This window comes from Cavia porcellus, unplaced genomic scaffold (assembly GCF_034190915.1).
Source record: "Cavia porcellus strain 051 isolate PalLab524CR breed Dunkin Hartley unplaced genomic scaffold, mCavPor4.1 scaffold_10, whole genome shotgun sequence".
In the NCBI taxonomy this organism is placed as follows: Eukaryota; Metazoa; Chordata; class Mammalia; order Rodentia; family Caviidae; genus Cavia; species Cavia porcellus.
This window is the reverse complement of record NW_026947493.1, coordinates 67,588,271-67,613,888: the sequence shown is the minus strand read 5'-3', so window position 1 is coordinate 67,613,888 and position 25,618 is coordinate 67,588,271. Positions and strand designations below refer to the sequence as shown.

Sequence of the window (25,618 nt, the reverse complement as noted above, 5' to 3'; positions counted from 1 at the left end):
AAGGAGAGGGCAGGTAAGACTTCTGAAATGGAAGAATGGAAATTCCATATGTAAAAACATTGGGATGTGAAGAAGTTTGAAGTTAAAAGCTTGTAAAGTGCAAAGCAGATTACAAATTGTTCGTGTGTGTGAGTACAGAAAACATACTATACTTACACACTACTTGCACACTATAAAATATAGTTAGATATAAATATGTGTATGTTGATGGATTAAGCATTCAGTTGTCCACTGCAGAAAATCAGAGACCTGGCTATAATTAACATAATTTTCTATAAAATCAAGGAAGGCCTGTTAAGTAGAAGCCCACACCTGACCCAAAAAACATATTTGCAGAGAAACGAGCTAGTGAATTTGGGTTCTAGGTATAGGTACGTTTTCCTGTTGCTGGGATACAGTACACAGCCTCAGCCTATAGGAGGAGAGGCTTAGTTTGGCTCATGGTTTCTAGGGTTTCGGCTCTTGGTCAATTAGGTTCAAAGGCAAAAATGTCACAGAAGAAAGGTGCAGTAGGGCAAAGCTGCTTGCTTTATGCTGGCCAGGAAGCTGAGCAGAACAGAGCCAGACAAAAAGGGGTGAGGGACCAGATATAGACCTGAGGGTCATGCCTCCACAACCACTCTGGCACCCCATAAATGTCCTTTGCTAATCACCTAGGCAGTTTTCAAGTCAAGCAAATTAACAATTGAACTTAATTGTTACATCCTGGGGTGACTCCATTCTTATGTACAGATGTTCTGGGGACCAGTCACAACTTTAATTACTATCTGCTTCTTTATAGTGAAATTATCGTTCAATTGCATCTGCATCATGTTCGGTACATTGAGCAGAAGCTGTTGAGTTAGACTACATGGGTTTATTAGGATCCCAGCAGGAGATTGGATGGCCCTCTCAAAAGGGTGACAAAAAGGAGAAGCAGGGGGATCATGAGTTTGAACCAAGTTTGGGTGACTTAGTAAAACACTTTCAAAAAAAAAAAAAAAAGCTATAGATGTAGCTTGGTGCAAAACACTGAATTCAATGCCCAGTACTTCCAAAAACACACAAAGGAGGATTTGTAACAGCCACGGGCAGAGTCAAGGAAAACCCAACAAGGAGGTGTGGAGTAGAGTGTGCAGCTTTTACTGTCTGAAGCCTGGAGAGCAAGACCTGTGCCAGTAGCCAGTAGAGAGGGGACCCTGACCACTTTCCTCCTGCCCTTCCTCTAATCTCCTGACAGTCTGCCCACTGGCAGAACTCAGCTCTTACCCACAGGGCACAGAAGTCTACTGATGCTGTTGATAAGGGCAGCCCCTGGGCCCCAGGGAGGGTTGAAGAGCAGACAGGAGATGCGAGAGGACAAAAAGAGTGCATGGATTTGAATTCTGGACCCCATTAGACAGCTGTTACTTTGGGCTGGTTACTTTTCTATTTCTTGGATCTCTTATTTAAACACTTAGTATAGTTCCTGGGACATAGACACCATGGATAGTTTGTATTATGATCAAAACCTCAGTTCTGTTACTATTCACATCTTGTAAATAAGCTGACCAAGATACTGAGACATTGAGTGGTACTTCAAGGTCTTACTCCTTCACTGAGGGGAGAACCAGATTCAACCTATGGGATCTCAGAACCCATACTCATAACCATTGTACCAAATAGCATGTTGTGTCTTGAATGATGTCGATCCCAATAAAGAATGTGACATCTGTTTCTTGTTGTGGCTCTCTTTCCAGGCACTCCATTCTCAGTTAGATCTGAGATCAGTTGTGTCTCCTGGTCTCTGGACCCTCAGACCTACTGGTCAAAGCCTGTGCCATTCTATGAGCTACCTTTTTAGTGGCCCTTAAAGGAGGCTAACAGTACCCTACCTCCTTTACTCAGAAGAGAGGGAAAAGGAGCCCCCAGCCTCTGCACTGTTGAGGGCAGATGTGTTTGAATAAGGAAGCCCAGCCCAGGGGCTGTTCAGGAAGGCTTTCTGGAAGGTTAGTTTTGCCCTGGATTTGATGACTGTGTAAGGTTCAGAAAAGGGAATGGGCCTTCTCTCGGCAAGGGCAAGGCAGGTGCAGGGCGAGGGGGAATCCTGAACACTTCCCCATCTGCCTGCATCTCACACCTCCCTCTAAGTGACCTGCTTGTGAGTGCAGGAGGGGAGCAAAGGATCCTCTCCCCAGAGGCACTTTTTGTTGTGAAGTTGTGATATGGTTGTCACTTTACTTGCCGGTTTCTCCTTACAGATTTCTAATTTTAATGTGTGATTTAACAGTGAAATTTCTCTAATGTAACTTTGCTTTTCAGATTTCAAGACCCTCTGTACTATAGAAATCAATGTTATTGATATCAATGATCAGATTCCCATCTTTGAAAAATCAGATGTGAGTAGTTTTCACCATGTTTTTTCTTTATTTTGTTCATATTACTCAACCCCCTACTTCTGGAGCATAAAACCAGACAATCGTTCAGAAAAATGCCAGACATAGCAGGTAGCTTTGGTCCATGAACCAGTAACAAGCCCAAATGCCATCTTTAGTGGAAACCTTCGGGGGACAATAGCATTCACTGTTACAGTATTTGGAAATTTGTGTTTATAAACTTCTGCCAACATCGCATTTATTTCAAGGATTGCTTAAAACCTACAACATCATCTTTGTCAAACTGAACAAATTTGAGGGACCACTTACAGTTTGTCATAGATTTTGTGTATGGCTTAACTGCTACATCTTGAGCATTTTGAGTTAAATATTTAATATTTGGATTATTAGCAACTTTAAATCATTTTGTAATTAATTGGATGAGAGGAAAGAAAAATGAGCCTCTGGTTTAAGTTGAAGACAAAATACACTCAAGACATTTGCAAGCATTAGAAGAATTAGACATAAGGAAAAAAACTTAGAACATCAAGAAAGCAAATTACTGTTTTCTTGTCTTTAATACAGGCTTTAGACTTGGTGATGGGTTTTTCACTGCTTCCCTTAGAAGGGACGTCTAGCTTTATTTAGTTTGAAGGAGAGAGAGCCCATTTAACCAGATTGGTTTGTCATGTTTCAAATCAGTGATGAGGCAGCCCCAAGCTCTCTGATGATGATCATAAATCAAAATAGAAACCAGGCTGTGACAAAGGAGGGGACTGATTTATGGTAAGGCTCGGAACAGTAAGAGGTGTGAATAAATGTATGGTGTGTAACAGGGACCGAGGCCAAGCAAGTGTGAAATAAAGAATCCACCATTTCTCAGCCTTCCTTCTCTTGGGCATTTTATCCTTACATATACCAGTGTTGTGGTCTCCCTGCATCAAGACAGAAGTTTTTAGATGGAGGATAAGAATCCTGCTTTGCAAATCTCAGAGTTTAGAAATACAAATTAAACTATAGCAACCAAAATCCAGTCTTGTGTACTGCTGTGGTCCTCGCCTGAGCCCAGTGACCATTGTGACGATCACATGATCTGGAGGAGGGCTTTCAGGGGAGTGGAAGGTGCTTTAGGCCAGTGATTAGGGGCACAACTTTGGAGTTGGACACATATGTGCTCGAATATAAATTCTTTTTTTTTTTTTTTGTCTTTTTCGTTTTTACCGGTACCGGGGATCGAACTCACAACTCCCTGCTTGTAAGGCAGGCACTTAGGCCACTGAGCTAAATCCCCAGCCCCTTTGAATATCAATTCTATGACTCACCAACAGTGTCTTCCTGGGTGAGTTTAACCTCACCTGCTTTGCTTCCCTGTTAAATGGAGAGCGTATGTAATATAGCTGTTCAGTACAGTGTTTTATTTCTTATCTTTACTGAGCACTGACTACAGACCAGACACGCAGGGCCCTCCGTGCATTAGCTCTCTTAATCCCCACAGCAAACAGGAAGTAGGTTCTTTTATCTCTGTTAACCAATGATTAAACTGGCACTTACAGAAAAGAGGTCCTTTGCTTCAAGTCACAACAGACAAATGGCACGGTTAGCACTCCTACCAGCTCTTTGACTCTAAAGTTCAAGCCCTTAATCTCTATTCATTTTTGATTTATGAATTAATTAAAATAGTTTATGTGGAATGCTTCTTACATGATAGATACATAATACATTTTAGCTATTTTTTACATCATTGAACTATAGTATTTGTAGCTATTCAACATATTGGATATGTGAGGGGAAGTCCTCTTAGGCAGGTCTCTGAGATGTGTGTTCCTCTATACCAGGGATTTTAGTTCATGACTATGATTGATGTTAAGTCAACTGCGCCATATTCATAAATAGATAAAATATGCTTGGTACATATTGACGCAGACTATGATCTGTCCATTCCAAGACAAGTGTACCCTTTGGCAATTGTGCTTGATGGCCGGGCATTGTCATTGTGTCCTTCCCCTGTTCCCTTCTCAGTATGGAAACCTGACTTTTTCTGAAGACACAGCTGTGGGGTCTACCATTCTAACCATCCAAGCCACAGATGCCGATGAGCCATTTACTGGGAGTTCTAAAATCCTGTACCGGATTACACAGGGGGACAAGGAGGGAAGACTGGCGATTGACACAGATCCCCATACTAATGCAGGATATGTCACAATTAAAAAGGTAAATAGCCCATTAAATGAACTTGTCTTTTTGGTGTATTAATTTATTTATGATTGTGCAAGGATCTAAAACTTGTATTAACAGTGACTTCTCGGGCATGGCAGTGGTCTCTTGGTGCACGCTGTCATTCCTATCCTCCTGATACAAAGTCAGAATTCTAGTCCTGTTCTGTAACCAATTAGCCAAATAACTTTTACAGTGAGAAAAGACTGCCACATAAAATACAGGCTGAGTAATTTTTTGGTATAATATATGTTCTATGCACTAATTGACACATATACCAGAAGTTGTTTATCTGAAGTTCAAATGTAAGTAGGTGTTCTCTGTTTTAATTTGCTAAATCTGGCAATCTTTGTGGAGGACAGGGGTGGGCCTCAGGGCTTCACTCCCCCCTTTGCACACATGGGGAATTCAGGTAGATGAGCCTTCCCCTTACTGTTACCTTTCGAGTATTGCAAAGCACATTGGCTCTTGCTTTGTCCCTGTCTCTTTACATACAAGGTGCCCTGCAACCAAAGTATTAATTCATAATTCCCATTTCTTTTCACAGGATCGCACTAACCCTTCCTCACCCCGTGCTGGTCCCCCATGCATGTGAGCCTTGACTTTTTTCTCCGTAGCTGCTCAGAGTGTGTACAGGGTTTCCCACATGACTCATTTGTCACCCATGCTATTTCAGAGCTCCAGCACCTTCCATGGGGAGAGAGTAGGACCTTCCGGTTAGAACAGACAGAGAGGGGTGGAGCAGTAGAGAATCTGCATGTGTGGTTAACTGGGAAGGATTGCAGTGCAGTGGTCTATAGGCTGCAAAAGAAGGTTCTAGAGGACTGTTTTGAGCCAGAATACAGGAAGCTGGAAGTGGAGGCTAAAAGTGATGACAAAAATGGAATCATTCCAAAGGGAGTGGGCAACGGCAAAGCAAATAAGTGCTTATGTGCGTGACCTTGGGCTGTGACCGCCGTGTTGCTGTATATGGTGCAGAGGGTCTCCCTGGGCTTCAGCAGAGAGGTCCATGTATGACTAGCTCAAAGCACAGCATTTTATCTGAGTCTTAGAAAAGGCGCCATTACAACTTCTGTGCCTGTCTGTCTGTGTGGACAGAGGCAATGTCAGAAGTAAGGATAATGTGGGGTAGATTTCAGAGTTTGCAGTGGGTGACCAGGCACCAGGCTGGCAGGGTGTTATGCTTTTATACTGGTGGGCACAGATTTTTTCCATTCTCTCCAAGGATCAGAGCTCTCTAGGAACAATCTTCCCGCTGGGAAGATGGGAAAGGACGTTGAACAAACTCAGTGTTTCCTCTCTCAGGCAGGATATAAAGGAAACAGCCAAACAGGATCCTGGGTGAGGGGCTTCGGACTGCAGAGGACAGGGAGCTCATTCATTTGGGGTTAGAGGGCGGGGGTCAGGGAGGCCAGTGAGGAGAGGACAGCCTCAAGCCAGCTCCTTCAGGTGTCAGGAAGGGAAGGCCGAGCTAAGGCAGCCAGCCTCGGTTTCTCTCTTCATGGGTGGATACTGCCATTTATGTATCATTTGTGAGAAACTGATATAAACTAAGGTTAAGTCCTGGGTCCTCCAGAACAGGGAAAGTGAACATTAGGGGTGTACCGTCCACTATCCATGATAGATCTTTGGCACTTTGAATTTTCTCTCTCATATTTCTGAGGTCATGAATCCCTTTGAGAATCTGATAGCAGCTACACGCCCTCTCTCTATGCATTCGTATTTGCACATGTATACAGCATTTAGATTTCAGCCCCAGGGTTTAGAGATTGAGAGCCCTTGAGCCTGCGCAGGAGCTGCCCACTGCCAGGCCCCGGCAGAGGGGTCCGCTGTGGACTCTGCATCGCAAAGGTCCATAGCACCAGCTCCTTTTGTGGTAGTGAAGCCCTCTCTGTGCCATCACATGTCAGTCTAACCTTGAAAACTTCCAGAGCTGGGAACCTGCTTTGTTGTTTTAAGTAACTCCATCTTAGCTGAGCCTCGTCAGTGCTTCTCATACTAAACCAGTGCTGGTTATTTATTTACTGATTTGTCTTTTTGAGACAGGGTTTCACTATGCCATCCAGGCTGGCCCTGGACTCACAGTGCCCTCCTGCCTCAGCCTCCTGAGTGCTGGGGTTATAGGCATGCACACCAGGCCAGGATACTGATTGTTGGATTTTCCTTCCTGGTTCCATGTGGTGTGGGCTGGAAGCAGAGCAACTCTTCTGCCTTTGGTCATCTCTGCCTACTTCTCACACCCTCCGTGAGCTTTTTATCAATGTTTATTTGTACACGTTTGTGACATATAATGAATGCATGCATCACGGACAGTAGGTACACACACGTATTGCACTTTGATCCTTTTTACTTTCCCTTCCTGTCCCATTTCTCTTTCCTTCCATCCTTTGCCATCTATGTTTTCTTTCATTTTGCTCTTATTTATTTTGGGGCTCTCATATAAGAGAAACTATGCTGTATTTAATCTTCTGTGTCTGATTTATTTTACCTAGTACTATTGTGTCAAGATGCATCCATTTTCCTGCAAACCACTCAAATTTCTTCTTTATGGCTGAGTAGTACTCCATTGTGTATAGATACCATATTTTTTTGTCCCTCTTTTGGCAGACAAGCTGTTTCCATGCTTTAGCTATTTCTCCACGAGTATAATGTATTTTATTTTTGTGGTTTGTCTTCTATAGCTAATGGAAAATCATTCTCTACACAAATGCAGAGATATTTGCAGTATAAACAGTTCCCAAGCTTTTCTTTGAGAATGGTCATGAGGAAATTAATTCATTTCTTCTGAATTAAGGAAATGTCCCAGGGTTAAATTAATTTGATAATTAGTCCTCTTTTAGGAAAGTTAAAATGTACATCAGTGCATTAAAAGTTCTGATAAGTCCTGCAGTGGGGGGGGGGAACCTTTTCCACGATTCCATTATCCTGAGAAGTAGATTTTGCTGACACTGCATTAAGAACTGCTGTTCTGAGTTTTTAAAGGTGTTTAGGAAATAAATCTTTTAAAGGAGCTCATCACTCCAAAATCAATTTTTCCCTACTTTATTTTCCTCCACAGCCTCTTGATTTTGAAACAGCACCTATTTCCAGAATTGTGATCCACGCAGAAAATCCCGAGCCTCTGGTGCCTGGCGTCACGTACAACGCGAGTTCTTTTGCCACCTTCGTTCTCGTGGTGACAGACGTGAATGAAACACCAGTGTTTTCCCAATTTGTCTACCAAGCAGAAGTCAGGGAGGACGTGGCTGTGAACACCAAAGTGGGCAATGTGACTGCCCGGGATCCTGAAGGGCTGGGCATAAGGTACAAGAGCGCAGGCAGGGCAGCCTGTGTGCTGCGACCTCACCAGAGGGCAGGAAGAGGGCCGGGAAGGTAGAGGAGCTGGTCCTCCTCTCACGGGGCAGCAGGCGGTCTGAGCAGGGTCTTGTTTGGGCCTCGGCTCCAGCAGGCGTTCAGACACTGGGAGGCCGCTTCTGCAGGGCCCAGGAGAGCGGGTGACGTCAGGGCGTGGTGTCAACCTCCTGGAGCCCAGCGAGAACTGGCGCTCTGGACGGACAGCAGGAGGCACAGGCCCAGGCAGGAGGACAGAACCAACTCGCAGGGCGAGGGCATCTTGTGGCTGAAGGAGGCTCAGTGCCCTTGGCTCGGCTCTCCGGAGAGCTGGTCTGGGCCAGTGGGATGCATTCCACAGCCCACACCTGGAGGGGCTGATGTTCAAGCTGGGTGGCTGGGCACAATGGGGAAATATTTCCAGTCCTTTTCAGTTCAGTAGGATGAAAATATGCATACATAATTATTTGAAAATATGCAATGACCGGACATTTAAAATGTGCAGTGTACTCAAGATATATATATATATATATATATATATATATATATATATATATACATACATATATATATATATTGATATCTGTATGATACCTATAAAATCAGGTCTCTATAGCTAATAAGGGCACAAGTAGGACTTGAACTGAGATCTTTTGCTTCTATTGTGCAACATTATCTATTTGGCATGTGATATAGTAAATGTTTCAGGATGGCTTAAATCAATGTTAATGATAATTGCTTAAGTTTCTCTAAACATATGAAAGGAGTCTTGCCCTGTCCTTTAGAAACTTTAGTCTTAAGTCTTTTTGATTGTCATGTATATTGGTCTGTTGATCATGATTGTAAAATATGTGACTTAATAAAGAAATGTTTATTTAGGTCACATTTCTGGAAATTCAAGTATCACCAGATGGGGTCTGGGTGTTACTGGGCATGGTCCCAGAGGTCCCCCAAAGATGAGAGAGTGATTTAGGTTTTCCTTACCCACAAGCTAGAAAAGAATTATGGAACATCTCAGTGAAAGGCATAGAGAGATTGTCCTGGGCAGAGTTAAAGAAGTGTACACTCAGAGTACAGAGTGCAGGCTCTCAAGAGAGGGTACAGATGATCGGGTTTCAAGGTTCTATGTGGTCTTTGGGGTGTCCTCAATGGCTGAATTAGGTTGTGTGTGCCTCCTGTCTGTCAGGTTACCCATCTGGTGGGCTGGGTGAGAGTGCAAACCACCTGCATGGGTTTGAGCTGCGGAGATAATGCTGCTTCCTTGAGGGTGAAAGTCTGGGCTTTGGGAATCTGTATCTGGGTATCAGAGGCAAAGTGCAGGCTCAGTTTACAGGTTGTCTTAGTTACTTTTCTCATTGCTGAGACAAAATACCCAACACCTAAAGTTAAAGGAGGAAGAGTTTATTTGGCTCACACTTCATCGAAGCTTCAGTCCATAGTCGGCTGCACCAAGGCCAGTGGCATGGCGGAGGGACCTCACAGAGGAGGAATGGTCCATGGCAAAAAAAGGGCAGGCAAAGGCGGCAAACATGCAACAATCTACAGCCCTTTCTGCCTCATGTCTTGTCCAGACTACCTGCTTTAGGGCAGACAGCGCTCACTCCCAGCTGGGCCCCTTTAATCCCGCCCTGAACTATGCCAAACCAATCACTGGACTAATTTAGTATTACATACCCTTGATCCTAGTGTCCCATGTGCTAGATCCAGACACCTCTGAGCACCTGTGACGACATGAGGCTGTGAGTGGGTGGCAGCTAGACACAAGTGAAAAGCACAGGCCCAATTTACAAGTTTGTTGCATTTTTGGGACCCTTAGAGATTTTTTTGGAGGGCTTTTCCTAGAAAGGAGAAAGGTATTGTTACTTTCGGTAACTTTGGGTTTTGAAGCCGCAGTGTTCTTAAAAGTATAATTTAGAAATTATTTTCCTTGTCTCCTTCCTACTTAGTTTTATAGTTTCCTACATCACAAGGTCATGGCAACCCCACTAACTTAAGGACACCTCCCACTGAGCCCCACCTCCCTGCATGGCCATACATGTCCCCTGGGGGACCAAACTCAACTAATCCACACTGTAGCAAGGAGCAGTTATCATGTACTGCTTTATGCTCTACTTACTCTAGTAGAGAAGAAGAGAATACTGGACTGGTTGGGGTTTATACTGTTTATATGGATACTATCCTATATACCAAAGTCATAAATTATGTTGCGATATAAAAATCTCTAAGTTCTACAGCCAGTTGTTGTCTAACATGCTTATATTTTACTTTCTTCGTGAAAATGAAGGAGGTAAAAAAAAATCTAAAATTATTGGTCAAAAATATGTGAATACAAATTTTTATTTTATTTTAAACAGGATAAAAGCAAGGAAAAGAAAACAATAAAACCAATCAAAATAAACTAGTGTAAGGGATACAGGACTTCAAAACCTTACAAAATCAGCAATAGTTACCATAATGTCTTTTGTTGTCTTCAAAATAGCTGCCAATACCTTCAGACCTAGTAAAACTCGAACAGAACAGAGTAGAAAAAGTAAAAACAAACAATGAATGCAATAAAGGACTTCAAAGTAAGCTAATAGTAAATTCAAAACGGCTGCCATAATATATCTTGCTATCTTTTAAATAGCTGCTTCTGCCATTGGATTTAACATAAACAAAACAAAAGAGAATAAAACCCAACCCAAGAAAAATGAAAATGATATGGTTTCCAGGTAGGAATCATCTTCTTGTGAGGCCTGGTTCTCTCCCCCTGCAGTCTGCAAACGGCACTCCCAAATTTTAATTTATAAGTGGACAAAACAAAAGCATTTCAGGACATTTCTTTGATCCATCAAGGGAAAGATGTAATGCGTACATCTGTGAGCTGCGGGTAGCAGATGAGATTGGCAGGATGGATTGCGAAGAGGCCTCCCGTAGACACAGCTCTGGAAGACCAATCAGAAAAAGTATCTCAGGAGAGAGGCATGGCCAAGGAGCCCAGATGCACGTCAGTTAAGAATTCAGGGTGCCATCAAAGTTTTGGCCTGAACAGTTTCATTCTCCAGCTCTACATATTTAGAATCAATCAGCAGAGATTATGCATTGTTTCACCGAGGTATCCAGAACCCAAATGCTGCTCACTGCACCAAGTGTGGTCCCAGCCATCACATCTCTGTTCTGGATGGACCCTGCCATCCCTATGTGGCTCTGAGTTGATTCAGCACGCTGCAGTTAGAGTGAGTTTTTGTAAAAGCAAATTAGATTATCCGACTCCACTTCTAAAGCCTTCCAAAGGCTAGTTCCTCTTTCATGGTGAAGGCCTGAGCACAAAGGATTTTTTTTTTTTTTTTTTTTTTGGTCTGACACTGCTATACCCAATGCTTGGCATGAGCTATATACTGAAAATGACAACTGAGAAAAATTACTTTAAATAGTATAATCTTAATTGTTTTTTTTTCCTGAACATGTAACTTATTTCCCGTATTTATCACAGAAAATATTTTGAGTGTATGTAAGCATGTAATATGTAACTTCTATATCCATTTACTTAGGTAAAATTTCCCAGAGTTGGAATATTGAGTCTAAAGACACAGACATCTTTCTGGCCATAATGGGGTGCTTCCCAAAGGGCCGAGTCTGTTAGTTTTCCTGGTATTTAAATCTTGTCTCAAGTTCATGCTTCACGTACCTGCCGAGTTCCACTGAAAGCACAAATATGGCTGGGCTCCCTTGTACTGCTTACCCCACCCCTGGGGCCTCTTCCCTCTCGGGGTCTGGTTCCTCAGGTCTCTGCTGCTGTGCCTTTTGCCATCCACTGCTTCTCAGGTGGCTCCCAACACCACTGAAGTGTGTGACTACACCCAGCGAGCTGTCCCTTGGCCTCTCTGCTCCAGCTCGTGCACCTCCTTCTGCTTAAGGAGGATGCCTTAAGCCTCCTCAATGCCTGCATAACACTTCTTCAGCAAGACATCTCTGATTCCTATTAATGTCGCAAGGATCCTGGAGGGCCCAACCCGACCCAAGTATTTGCCGTACTTTTATTGACATTATCTGAATATGTCTGTCTCTTCTCCAGGCCCGAGGGCCTGTCTATGTAAGCTCTTCGCAGGGCCTGCTGCCTTGTGCAACTAAGCATTCAACTCTTGTTTGTTGGATGAGGAATTCACTAAGCCACCATGGTCTGTGATTATCCACCTGTCTTACCTGGTGTCTACCTCTGAGAATTTAGGTTTTCTTAGAGGGGGAGTATGCTGAGAGGTTTCTAAATATATTTCCAGATGGCTTTAATTTGGATTCTTTGATATTCTGGAAACTTTAGCTTTTCTTGTAGAGTTTGTGACTCTACCCTTCCAATAAAAAAGCATAAACACTAAATTGTAATGATGCACAGGTTCTTTGGAAGATAGAGGATGTGAAAATAAAAATTTACCATGAAATAATGATCTTTTAAATAAGTTGTAATATACAAATGCTGTGATGTGCACACTGTATTTTGTTTTTATATAAGGTAACGTATGCTTTCTTCTGTTATCTTTTCATGAAGATATTCCCTGAGAGATGACACAAGAGGTTGGCTGAGAATTGACCCCACCACTGGTGAGATCTTCAGCAAGGCTCCCCTGGACAGGGAAACCGAACATGTGTATCAGGTACAAGTGGTGGCCACTGAAGTAGGTGAGCAAAAATCATGGAACATGTGTTATGATGGGCAAACTGGTAGAAACGAGAGGGTGGGTGAGGAACTTGAAGTCAAAATGTCAGAGTGGAGCTGCTTTAAAGTAGGAGCATGGGTGGGTCGGGGGGCTGGAGGTTTAGCTCAGTGGCATAAGCGCCTGCTTTGGAAGCAGGCAGTCGTGAGTTCGATCCCCGGTACCGATAAAAAGGAAAAAGACAAAAGAAAAAAAAAGTAGGAGCATGGGAAAGGTACACAAGTATGGGGCAGAGTCCACGCTTGGTTTTCTGAATGATGAGAATTACTTGTGGTCCTGAGCTGGGTTGTTTCTGAGCCCGGAGGCTGGCCAGGTTTCAGGGGTGCCATTTGCTCTGTGGTGTTTTTGAAGGAGCTCCTGCCTCTTCCAGGAATCTTGCAGTGCCTGTATCTGTGCCACCTCCCTCCCGCAGCATGGTCTATCTTGGGTTTTTCCTGGGAGCAAGGTCAAACCAGTGCCCAGTGACCTAGCCTCTCTGGGCCCCGCCTGCTCCTGGAGCCTCACCCTGCAGTCCTGTCAGTTCTATCCTTTTGGAAGCTGAAAAGTTTTATGCAGAGTTCTCCACCTTGATATGTGTAAGAATCATCTGGCGAGCCTGCTCACTGGTGATCCCAGGAGCCTATTCATGGAGATTCTGATTCTGTAGGTTTTCAGGGACTTGGGCATCTGGGTTTAGATGAAATAGGGTAAGCTTTGGAAAGAAAAGACTATTACACAGGTAAGCCCAGGATGTTTGAATAATCCTTGCATGTAATTCAGTTGTGATGAAATATCTTATCCAATGGCTCGGAATGTGGAGTCCCAGGGAATTTTTCAAATTAAAATAAGCTTGCAGGAATCATATTCTTACCAGTGATAAGGCTATTAATTAAAACATTGAGTTTTTTTTGCATTTAAATAGTTTTCCAACCCGTAGTAGATATCTGCTGATCTTAAGCGGATCAGAGGTTCTAATAAGCTGGTAGATGTATTTCTGGTTTACCAAGAAAAAAACATTGAACAAATTACTAAATAAATATATGTACTTTTAGACCAATAAAAAACAACTTATTGGAGGCTAGAATGGGGAACAGAAAAGGAAATTAAAAAATGTTCCCCATATATAAAAAGATTAAGAAAAACAAAGTTACCACAGTCAAGTTAAGCCAAAGTAGGCTGAAATACAGAACTGTGGTGCCAGTTTCAAAACAGCAGTGTGAGCGGATGGGCTGGCCGAGATGTGTCAAATGCATTCTGCTCTCACATTGTGTACACTTAACTCATGATTTAAAGACTCCCAGTTAATCAGCAGGGCGTTCCTGGCTCAGCCTCCATGCTGCATGTGCCCTGTGTCATTCCACAGGGGTTAACACTTCTCTGTGGACACATTCAAAGCACATCTCATATGTGAGAAGTTTGACGAATCAAGACCGCTGTCCAAACACAGGTCCATTTTCAGTTGTTGGCCCTGAAATAATGTACACAGACAAAATGACTTCAAGAACACCCAGTGGATTTTCTCCTTTAGTTTAGAGTAGTCAGAAAACAGTTGGGAAAGAAAACAGAGTTGACAGGAACTGAAGCAGAGTCACATTATAGGAAGAGTGTTTGACGCTGAGGAGAAGATAGTCTGTGTTTGCTTGCACTGACAGCCTGCCCTACGCACACAGTGCGACCACTTCCTGGTCATACGGTGCTTGCTGTATGTTCTATTACTGAGCAAAATTTGTAAAGAAAGAAACCAAAGCATGGAGCAGTTAAGTAACTTGCCAAGATCACACTATAAGGTTCTCCCCACAATAGTATAATGTGCAACATTTGTGCAGCCTTTTATTGTTTTCTAGAACATTCAGTTATATTTGGGACCCTCACCAAGCCACGTTTTTCAGCTGGAGAAAGGTGGCTTAGGGTCTGGGCTGTCATTTGTAAGGCAGTGGTAAGGCATGATGGAGAATGTGAGCACTGGCTAGACCTCACGGCGTGGAAACCTGTTTCTCACTGTTGTGTGACCTTGGGAAATCAAGCAACTTTTCTGAGCTCCAATCTTACCTGTGAATGCGTGGCAGCAGTTTTGAAGCAATAGTTTATAGATCTTTGTTAGTGCTCTCATTAAGACTTTAGGGATAAAATGAGGTCTTTGACCCTTAAGACTTCTACTATCTCAATAGACCTAAGTGCTTGTATATTGAAATTGTTTTTAAAGAAAAATATTCTTTGGTATTAACATGCCAACACCATGTTTCAATCATTCCATTTCTCAGGTGGCTCCTCCCTGAGTTCCACATCACTTTTCCACCTGACCCTCAAGGATGTGAATGACAATGCCCCACGGCTGGCCAGGGACTACACGGGTTTGTTCTTCTGCCACCCCCTGCGGACCCCAGGAAGTCTGGTGTTCGAGGCCACGGATGATGATCAGCAGACACTGCGGGGTTTTCACTTTTCATTTTCCCTTGGCAGTGAAAGCTTACAGAACGACTGGGAAGTGTACAGAATCAATGGTGGGTTGTCAAAAGTACATCCAGAGAAATACTGATGGTTGATGAAGTTAGGCTTTATGTATCTAGGCAATGGGGTGGTTTGTGTTACAGAACTCAACACTGGGCTTTCATCTGTGCTCAAGGAAACTTATATAAAGTCTCCAAAGGGACGAAGCCCCCGGCTGTGGAGAGAGGAAAGGTAGTTTCCACACAGGATTCCCTTCAGTGATGTAGAGAGTGAGCTGGTTAAGCTGAGCATTCTGTGCAAAATTTCCAGTGATTGCTGGAAAACAGATTTCACAAGTCTTAATACTTTATTCAGATATACTACACATTCACAGTATACAAGTACGTAAGGATTGGTATATGGAAAAATTACAGAAATCATCAGTACAATCATGTTAATGAATATTTCACTGTGCCTAAAAGTTTTTCTTATGTTATTGCACCTCCCTTCTCCCTAAGCAACCATTGACCTGCTTTCTGATACTATCAGTTAGTTTTCATTTTCAGTAGTGTTATGTAAATACTCTCCTGGGTTCTTCCAATTAGCATAATTATTCTGAGGCATGTTATTGGATGTACCAATACTCCGTTCTTTATGACTGAGTCCTAATCTGTTACCACTTGCCTGGCAATCATGGTATTTAGTGTGTTCACAAGTTTTGCTATTACATGTAAAACTGCCGTGGACATTTGTGAATGGGTATTTTGTAGGGATAGGCTGTTTTCCTTTTTCCAAGGTTAAACATGAAGGAGTGGAATGGACAGGTTGTATGACAAGTGTATGGACAAATTTTTAAGAAAATATCAAATTACTTCCCAAACTTTTTTTTTTTTTAAACATTGTACCTTCCCACAGGTATGAGCTTCAGTTGCTCTGTATTTCCCCGACACTACTATACACAGTTTAAGTTTATTCCTTCAGATGTGAACAGTAGTATCTTATGGCTTTAATTTGTATTTCCCTAAAGACTCACGTGTTAAGCATCTTCTCATGTGCTGGTTGCCATCCACACACCTCTGCTGGTGAAATGTCTGTTTAGATATTGTTCCCTTTAAAAACTGAGCTATTCAGCTTCTCTTGTAAGTATGTATTTAAAAATACATACTTTGTTCAATATATCTTTTGTAAATACTTTCTCCTAGGAAATTCCATTTTCATTTTTAGTGTCTTTTAAGAAGCAAATTTTTAAAAAAATTGTTAAAATCCAACTTGATTTTGTATAATCTGATTTTTAAAAAATGTTTAAAATTTTTTTGCCAAATTAAAGTCACTAAAAATTTTTACTGGTTTTTTGTTCCCCCAAATTTTATAGGTTTAGCTTTTACATTAGTTCTGTAATTGAAGTTAATTTTTGTATAGGATGTGTGGTAAAATCAAGGTTGATTTTTTTAAAAATATGGCTTCTTTTTCCTCACACCATTTATTTAAAGCATTATCTTTTTCACATTGTCTTGGCAACTTTGGCAAAACTTAAGTGACCTTATATGTGGATCTCTGAACTTTTCTATTCCATTGATCTATGTTTGTCTTCCTATCAATGCTACATTGCTTTGTTTTGTAAGTTTTGTAAGTTTTGTAAGTTTTGTAAGACTTGATATTTGGTAGCATGATTTTTCCTTTTTTCAAAAATTTTTTGTCACTCTGAGGTGGCTTGTATTTCCATATTTCAGAGTAGAGCTTGTTTATTTCTTTTCTTCTTCTTCTTCTTTTTTTTTTTTTGGTGGTCCTGGGGATTGAACTCACAGCCTCGTGCTTGCCAGGCAGGTGTTTATGCCGCTGAGCTAAATCCCTGACTAGCTTGTTCATTTCTACCAAAAGCAGCCTGCTGAGATTGTGAATGGATGCTGTTGAATCTATATGGGAGTTGGGGGTCTTCTAAACATGAAAATGAGCATGAACATGGTGTGTGTCTCCGCCTTACTTTCTCTCAGCAATCTACTTTTGCAAAGTTTCCCCTAAGCATTTTATATTTTGATGCTCTTTTAACTGGTCTTTTAAGATTTGTATTTCCAAATATTTCTAGCATATAAGAATCTATTCATGATTTGGGAATGCTGATTTTATATCCTATAACCTTGCTGTCTTCACTTCCTAGTTCTCATATTTTGGATTCTGTGAGTTTTCTACATTGACAATCATGGTATCTGTAAACAGTGACAGTTTTGCTGTTTCCTTTCCAATGTACTTGCGTGTTGTTTAGTCAGTAGAGGTAGGGACAGCAGAAATAGAGTACTTGACTAATTCCTGATCTTAGGGAGAAGGCATTCAGCCTTTCACCATGAAGCATGTTAGGGATGGGCTTCTTGTAGTTCATCTTACTATGCTGAAGACTACACTTTCTATTCTTAATTTGCTGACTTTTTTTCTTTTAAATCAGAAATGGATGTTAAAAGTACTTTTTCTGTGTTCATGAGATAATTTTATGGTTAATTTTTTTAGTCTGTTAATTGGTAAATTATATTGGTTCCATAAAATCTTAAGGGCTACTTGATGATGAAATATTATCATTGTTATATTATTATGAGATTTTTAAAATTCCAAGAAATTTTTACATGTGAATTCTTAAGTGATCTTGGCCTGTATTTTTCTTATGTCTTTATCTGGTTTTAGTATGAGTAATATTGGCTTTATGAATTAAGAAATGCTCTACCTCTTCAATTATTTGAATGTGTGTAAAATTGGTATATTTCTTTTTTAGTTTGAGAGAATTTACCAGTGAAGCCATTGGAATTTGAAGGTGTGTGTGTGTGTATGTGTCAGAAGTTTTAACTATAATTTCTTTTTTTTTTTGGTACCAGGGATTGAACTCACGACCTCGTGCTTGCCAGGCAGGCGCCTACACCGCTGAGCTAAATCCCCAGCCGTATTTAACTATAATTTTTTTTTATGGAACTTCAAGTTTGTGAAGCTTGTATCTTTCAGATAATTTACCATTCTATTGACATTCAATTAGTCATATTTTATTCTCTTAACATCTGTAGACATGGAGTGCTATCATTGAATTTGGTACTGGTAAATTATATTTCCTTACTTCTGATAAACATGGCTGGAATTTATTGATTTTATCAATATTCTTAAAGAACCAGCTTTTGGTTTCGTTGCTTTACTGCTTACATTCATTGACCAAGTCTGTTTCTTTTATCTTGTTTTGTTTCATTTGTCCTTTTCTCATTTTTAGTAAGGTAGACACTTTGAGACCTGATTTCTTTATAAATGTAAGCACTTGGTATAAAAAATTTATTTCTTAGTATTAGTTGGCTGCATTCCAGAAAGTTTGACATTGTGTGCTCATAATTAACTTCCCTTTATATTTTTTCTGTGATCTATGAATTATTTAAAAGTGTTAGTTTCCAAATATTTGGGGAGTATATCCTATGTCTGTCTTATTCTAATTCTATTGTGACCAGAGAATATGGCTGAACTACTTTTAAATTTATTGAGACATTTCTTTTGGATTTTAAAGATAATTCTATGTTCTTATTTGCATTGTTTCTTCCATCATTTCTTTGTTTCCTTGGAAGTAATGTCCCTCCTCCCCCAGGATGCTTTTAAAATAAGTTTAAGAAACTTGATTATCTGCCATGATGTAATTTTGCTTAAAGTTTTGTTAATTTTTTTGAGTCTGAGAGTTCAGAGTTTTTATCATACTTGCAAAAACGTTTAGGTCTTATTTCAAATACTTTCCTCTTTCTACTCTTTCTTCCCTTTCAGGGATTCAGTTACACATAATTAAGTCATTTGAGGTCTTCTTAAACCTCATTGATCTGTTTCCTTTTGAGTGAGTTCAATCCCTTGATCTGTTTAATCCCTTTGATCTGTTTCCTGTGTCCACCAAATTTTGTGCCTGATGAGACTAACCCTATATTTACCATAGAAACAAAGGTTTAGTATTTGCTAATTCAGCATTTGGGGCAAAGTTATAAATAACTTCTGGGAATAGTTATAACTTAATTTAGTGTTTAGTATTTATTTCCACCAAGATATCACAAATTGAGAGTTTCGCCCTTGTTTACAATATGAGGAGTTTTTTATTTTCATTTCATTTTTTCACTGTATTTTATTGTTGATAGTTTCTATGTCTTAAAATTCATGGCTTTGGGGCTGGGGATTTAGCTCAGCGGCATAAGTGCCTGCCTTGCAAGCAGGCAGTCGTGAGTTCGATCCCTGGTACCGGAAAAAAAAAAAAATTCATGGCTTTTTTGTCTTTTGTTATTTTGCCATTAATTCCATCTAGTAATTTTTCATATCAAATTTTATCATTTTCATAATGATGTGAGTGAATCTATATGTTAACTGGGGTCTTTATGTCTTCCATGTCTGTACTTAGCACACTAAATCTTTCTTCTAGGTTCCTGAACATATAGCGCATGACTACACAATTTTCTTGTGTTTGATAAATATTAATGTCACTTCTGAATAGGTTTCAATTGGTTGATTTTTCTTTTTCTGACATGTTTATTTTCTAATTAAATGGTAGGCATTTGGAATGCCAAATCTTTTTTGTCCCCATAAATATTCTTGAAATATTTTTGAGCCTTATTCTGTTTTTTCTTTTCTTTTCTTTTTTTTTTTTTTTTTTTTTTTTTGGTACTGGATGGAACTCAGCACCTTGTGCTTGCCAAGCAGGCACTGTACTGCTGAGCTAAACACCCTGCCCCTAGAGCCTTATTCTGGTTCTTTTTTTTTTTTTTTTTTTTTTTTTTTGGGTACCAGGGATTGAACTTATGACCTTGCACTTGCCAGGGAGACACTTATGCCACTGAGTTAAATCCATGGCCCCTAGAACCTTATTCTGAAATGCAGTTAAGTTACTTGGAAATAGTTGATGCTTTCACTGTTTTTACATTTGGTTAGGTAAGGCCAGAGTAACATTTATTTTAGGGCTAATTTTTCCTCACTGCTGGGGCCAAAAATCTGTTTGTGATCTGTACCTGATGCCCCATGAACTGGGAGATGTTCCACTCCGACTCAGGACAGGAATGGTTCCTGGCCCTTTGTGAACACCGAAGCTTTTTCTGCTTACCTGCTCATGCAGGTTGTTGTTTTCGCATGCCTGGGTAGGTCCCTTATGTACACGCTCTGCCCTGTGCTCAGCTAATAACGTGGCAGATCTGTACAGTGTCTATGTGAGCTCTCTCCTCTGCGCTCTGGCTGTCTTGACTTCTTCATATTCTAGCTCTGATGCCTCAACTTGGGCTCTGCACTAGACCTAGACAAGTAGTAGGAACTTGCATCTTTTGTCTTATTTCAGGGATTACTGTCCTTTATCTAACGTACAGTGTCTTCAAAACCATAATTTCATGTATTTTTCTCAAGTTGGTTTTGATGGGGTGATAAACCTGATCCCTGTTAGTGTATCTTTTCTAGGAGTACAACAAATGTAAGCCATAACTTTTAGATCTGAAAACCTTTCCCCAAATTCTGGAGAAATTCTAGGAATACACATTTATGGGATGGTATCAGAAGAATGAGTTGCAATAAGATCAAAACTATTTTCAGAAATTGAGATTTAGTGCAGTGCTTTCTAGTGTTCCCAAGTGCAAAAAGGCTGTAATGTGCCTTACAGAGAAAATAATATTAGATCAGCTGTGTTCAGGCAGGTGTTCTAGGGCTGCTGACTCTGGGATCAGAATTAACAATATATGCCAAATAAGGCATCTTTAAAGAGAAACACACAGGAAACAAGCATATGTGTCCACCAAATTTTGTGCCTGATGAGACTAACCCTATATTTACCATAGAAACAAAGGTTTAGTATTTGCTAATTCAACATTTGGGGCAAAGTTATGAATAACTTCTGGGAATAGTTATAACTAAATTTAGTATTTAGTATTTATTTTCACCAAGATATCACAAATTGAGAGTTTTGCCCTTGTTTACAATATGAGGAGTTACATGGAAGGATGCAGGTGACATTTTGAGTAATTTAACATGTAGTTAACCCTTTCCCAGTCAGCCTGAATATATAACGCAAAGATGAGTTTTATTTCTGCTGATCCAGGAGTTTGAATCTGGGTTTTTGTGTCATTCATGCTTTCCATATTCTGCCAGGCTCTTTTGCCAGACTTTCCACCAAGCACACAAACTTTGAGGAGAGAGTTTATACAGTTCCAATCCGCATCAATGATCAGGGGTGGCCACCCTTGGAAGGGACAGTCAATTTACCAGGTAGGTATTTTGCTACAGGCAACCTAGGTTAGTATCTGTCACTCAAGAAGTCTTAGGGAATTCTGATTTTGATACGGGATTCTGCAACTATTCACCTGAAAATTGATCCTACTAAGTGCTCTTCTGTTTTTTAGTTACCTTTTGCACCTGTGTGGAAGGAAGTTGTTTCCGGCCAGCAGGTAGAAGAGAGGGAATTCCCACTGTAGGTATGGCAGTTGGCACACTCCTGACCACTTTGCTAGTCATTGGTGAGTATAATGTCTCGACTTTGAGAATTCCTATCTCTGGCTTCAGAAATGTGAGCTCATGTCAGGACCCGTCTTCAGGGGTTGGTATGGTGGCTGCTCACATGGTGACCAAGGCATTAGTCAAAGACGCAGACCACCAGTCCACTACACCACAGTCACTACTCTGCTATACCAAAGAACCACCTCTACCTAGCTTTGCCTTTGAAGAAGCTTTCTGTTAGTCACTTTTTCTTTACTCTATTGAATACTTGTGATAAATAATTTGTATTGTTTGTTTTGGCCCATGGTTTCAGAGGGTCTGGCCCCTGATTGCCCTGTTTCTTGTGGGTGTCCGGCAGGCAGCACATGGCAAAGCAAAGTCATTTATCTGATATCTGGGAATATACAAGAGAGGATGCAATTTCCTTTTAAGTATTCTTGATTATTGTATTTAAGCATTCTTTGGATCTTTTTTATTTTTTTTGTCTTTTTCATTTTTATCAGTACCAGGGATCAAACTCACGACTGCACACTTGCAAGGAAGGCACTGATGCCACTGAGCTAAATCCCCAGCTCCTGGATCTTTTTTTTTTCTTGTGTGATTGAAACTGTCACATGGGGCTCTAATTCATGGGTTGAAATGGGGTCTCCTTTATACCCTTTGGTTCAAACTCAGGATGGGAGGGCCTTTGTGACATGGCTGCTACACATCCTAAATGCATGGCGATGTCCTGCCTCCCTGAGAACCACCGTATACCACATACCTTTCATATAATTCAAGTGGTTAAGATTCCATTCACTCACCATGCTCCTTTCTATAACTTTTATCCTTTTGCCTACCCATCTTGAAAGGATTTTTGAGTTTATATACCAAGTAGCTATTTTTTTAAACATCTCATTTAACCTCATAAATTAAATAGTGAATGGGTGGGGAGATATATAGAGGTAAAACTAATAGGATCTTACAGTTTCCTACTCTTTTCAGAATAAGTTTGGGATTATTAAAAGACTCTTAATGGTCTTTTGGGCAACCAGTCCTTTGTGATGATTCCTCCTATGATCTTGCTGATAAGTTCAACTCTGCTTTTCACAGTGGGCTTTGGTAACACATATTTAGTGCTAGGAGTCAGTGTAATGTTGGTAGGAGAAATCAGAACTCAGGCAGTCTACTCAGGGTCACTCGACAGTGTGTGGATGCTGGAACCACTAGGAAGCTATCAAAGAAGATGTAGATTTGGGGCGGACACAATGAAAGTAGGCCTTAGGAAGGTGAATAGACCAGAACTGCTCTCTGGTGGTTCTGATTGGACTGTTCTGGGGGGAGAATCAATATTTGAATATGTACAAAGTTCAGGAACTTTGTCAGTGCTTATGTAGTCAATGGGTATAGGACGTTAGGTCTTAAAGTCCATGGCAGAGGTGCAATGACAGCCGTAAGATTAAGAATGACTTGGGACTTGATACATACCAACCAATGACAAGTGATAAGCTTACTTCTCCAAGAAAGCCAGTACCTGTATCCCTTAATTCACTAGCACAACAAAACTTGGTTGAATCATACATAAATATAAAATTCTGAGTCAGTTTGTCCTAGCATGATACTACTATATAAGGGACTAACAATACACTTGAAGAGTCCATTTATTTGACACAGAGTTTTCTCTTTCAGGTATAATTTTAGCAGTTGTGTTTATTCGCATCAAGAATAATAGATCCAGTGATAAAGTGGAAAATGCTCAGGCATCTGAAGTCAAACCCCTGAGAAGCTGAATTTGAGGAGGAATGTTTGTGTTTATATTACATTAAGTGCTATTTCAATGACACAACTGTTTAATCTCATAATTTGAGTTTTCATCCAACATGTGTGCTATAATTTTTTACAGATATTCCCTCTTGCCCTTTAATATTTTACTCTTAGATATTTCATGTACCATAGACATTAGAAATATTTTCCATTTTCCCATGACATTTTTCCCCTCTGTAAAGCCTCAGCTACTTAACCCAAACTAAAAATGTAAGTATTCTTCCCCTTTGGGGAAAGGAATTAATTAAACATTCTGCACATTTTTTGCTTCATCAAGGGGAGTTATCAGTTATCCACCATCGAACTTTCTGGAGTCTATGAATGCTTCTTCTGATTCCAAACTTTGTCCATACTTTTACTGAACTACAAAAGAACAAAGGTCTCCAGAAGACATGAAACGGCAGCCTTGCCCCTTGGTATGAACAGAAACTCTTCTGTGTTATTCATCATCCTTAACCCAAAGTGGTCAGTGCTGCTGCCCAGCTTGGGAATGACCCAGAGCCCTGGAAAATGCCCAGCACAGTTGCTCTGTTACCGCAAAGGCCTTCTTCACACCTGGGGGCAAAAACCAACCAGCCACCCGGTTGACTCTTTCCCTCCCGTGCTTACATGCTGCGCATGTTTTCTTTATTTGTATATTAATAAAGTTTTGGTTTTTATGTATTTAACATGTAGGAGAAAATAAGAAAGCATAAAAGTGATGGCAAAAATCAAGAATAAAGGTCAGTTGTGGTGGTTTTGTTTCCCTGATCTCTGCCTGGTTCTTTTCAGTCCCTGAGGGTGGGGACTGGATAATAATGGCTCTGGGTATCTACTGTTTACTGAAATTGCTTCCCATGCAGAATCAGTTCAAGAGGGAGGGCTTGACAGTAAAATAAAAATCACTACTCACATTATTGTGGATTTAGGTGCTTCACGTAGGGACACTCAGAATTTTTGAATTTTAAGAGTTTTGGGAACATTTCTAGGCCTGGGGTGGCGGATTGGGTTCTGGTTCTAATCTCGGGAGCGGTTGACAGCATGGTACCTCTGCGAAGCCTTGGGCAGGAAGAAGTTGGATGTGCCAGGATGCTCGCAGGCTGCTGCTGAAGCTGGCTGTGGGCTTGTGGTTTTCATAATATAAATTTCTATTAATTGCCTTTCTGTGCCAGCCCTATTTCAATTTTTAAATTGAATTTAAAATTTTCAAATTCTGTTTCACAGGCCTCTGTCTTGCTTCCTTCTATTACATTTTGCCTCCAATGAGGTCGTTTTCTCTTTTTTCACATAGAGTTCACTGGAGCTGCAAGAAGGGTAAGGGTCTCTCCCATCTCATTTCATGTTAAAAGACAACAACAACAAAAAAATCCAAGAACAGACAAAGCAAATTTATCTCAAAATTAAACCCCAAGGTAAATAATACTCTTTCTCAGCCCTATAGGACTTCCTTTCTTTTTTAAGGAAATTGAGTTTTGGTATGTTTCCAAGGCTGGGCTCAAGGACTCCTTCTGCCTCAGCCTCCTGAGTAGCTGACACTATCAGCACGCACCCCTGCACCTGACAGTGATTTTAATCAAAGAGTGATGTGATTTTTAACTCACTTAAAAATAGATTCTTAATTGCTCTGCTCATTTTTAGGAAAGCATAGCATTACTAAAAGTGTGCTGAGGTGAACTCAGACTTCTCCTGCTCAACTCCGCACTGTCCTCCCTGGGACACCTGCCATTGCCTGATAACAGGCTGATCACACAGAACTTTCCCATCGGAAGTCACTGATTAGCATTTATACCGCTCATACTGCTCATACTGCTCCCCAGTTGGGTCCTTGTTCTCAATCTTCTCATCCTCCCACAAAAAGTCCTACTGGGTGTTAACTTCCTTTTCAACACGGGCCCATCTGGGAAGCCTCCTCTCATTTCCTCTGGGAGACCAGGGCATCCTTCCCCTGCTATGGTGAGGAATGGTTTCCATGGCCAGCAGTCATTCTCTCCTTTGGTAAGAGCCGTTGGGTTTCCAACTGGGAAACACGTCCCCTGCCCCTTGTGATACGGTTAAGTAGAACAAACCTCTTGTTCCTCCATTCTTTTTTAGCTCTAGAATTAGCACTTTGTCTCCATAGGATTCACTTCTACAACTTTAGTTGAAGGAAAGTGTTCATATAAAATATTCCAGTTATCACAAGAGGTGTCTTCTCTAAAATGAAGTCAATCGTCAAGAGATAAGGAAAAAACAAATGAAGATACTTCGTATCTGGATCCAACAGTGTTTGAAGGCAACTTTTTCCTGGACTTCTTTCATCCTGAGATAATTCCTTCTTCACTTATAGTGCAATAGGTTTCTGCCCCTGGAAAACAAAAGAATGGCTATTTGTGCCTTGTAAATGGCCTTTCTCATGAACTCCCTTTTGGT

General features: G+C 40.8%; 1 protein-coding gene across 4 annotated transcripts in view; it reads left to right on the top strand.

The window, feature by feature from the left end:
• The window catches only part of Cdh17 (cadherin 17), a 68,687-nt gene extending 44,707 nt beyond the window's left edge, over window positions 1-23,980 (top strand). For all 4 annotated transcript variants that reach the window (XM_063257563.1, XM_063257565.1, XM_063257564.1 and 1 more), the window contains 8 exons: window positions 2,281-2,357; window positions 4,353-4,544; window positions 7,606-7,850; window positions 12,400-12,530; window positions 14,806-15,045; window positions 21,083-21,199; window positions 21,334-21,447; window positions 23,096-23,980. In XM_063257563.1, the coding sequence (XP_063113633.1) occupies window positions 2,281-2,357; window positions 4,353-4,544; window positions 7,606-7,850; window positions 12,400-12,530; window positions 14,806-15,045; window positions 21,083-21,199; window positions 21,334-21,447; window positions 23,096-23,196 (1,217 nt within the window). In that variant the 3' untranslated portion in view covers window positions 23,197-23,980. The remainder of the gene's footprint in view (window positions 1-2,280; window positions 2,358-4,352; window positions 4,545-7,605; window positions 7,851-12,399; window positions 12,531-14,805; window positions 15,046-21,082; window positions 21,200-21,333; window positions 21,448-23,095) is intronic.
• Window positions 23,981-25,618: the final 1,638 nt, after the last annotated feature.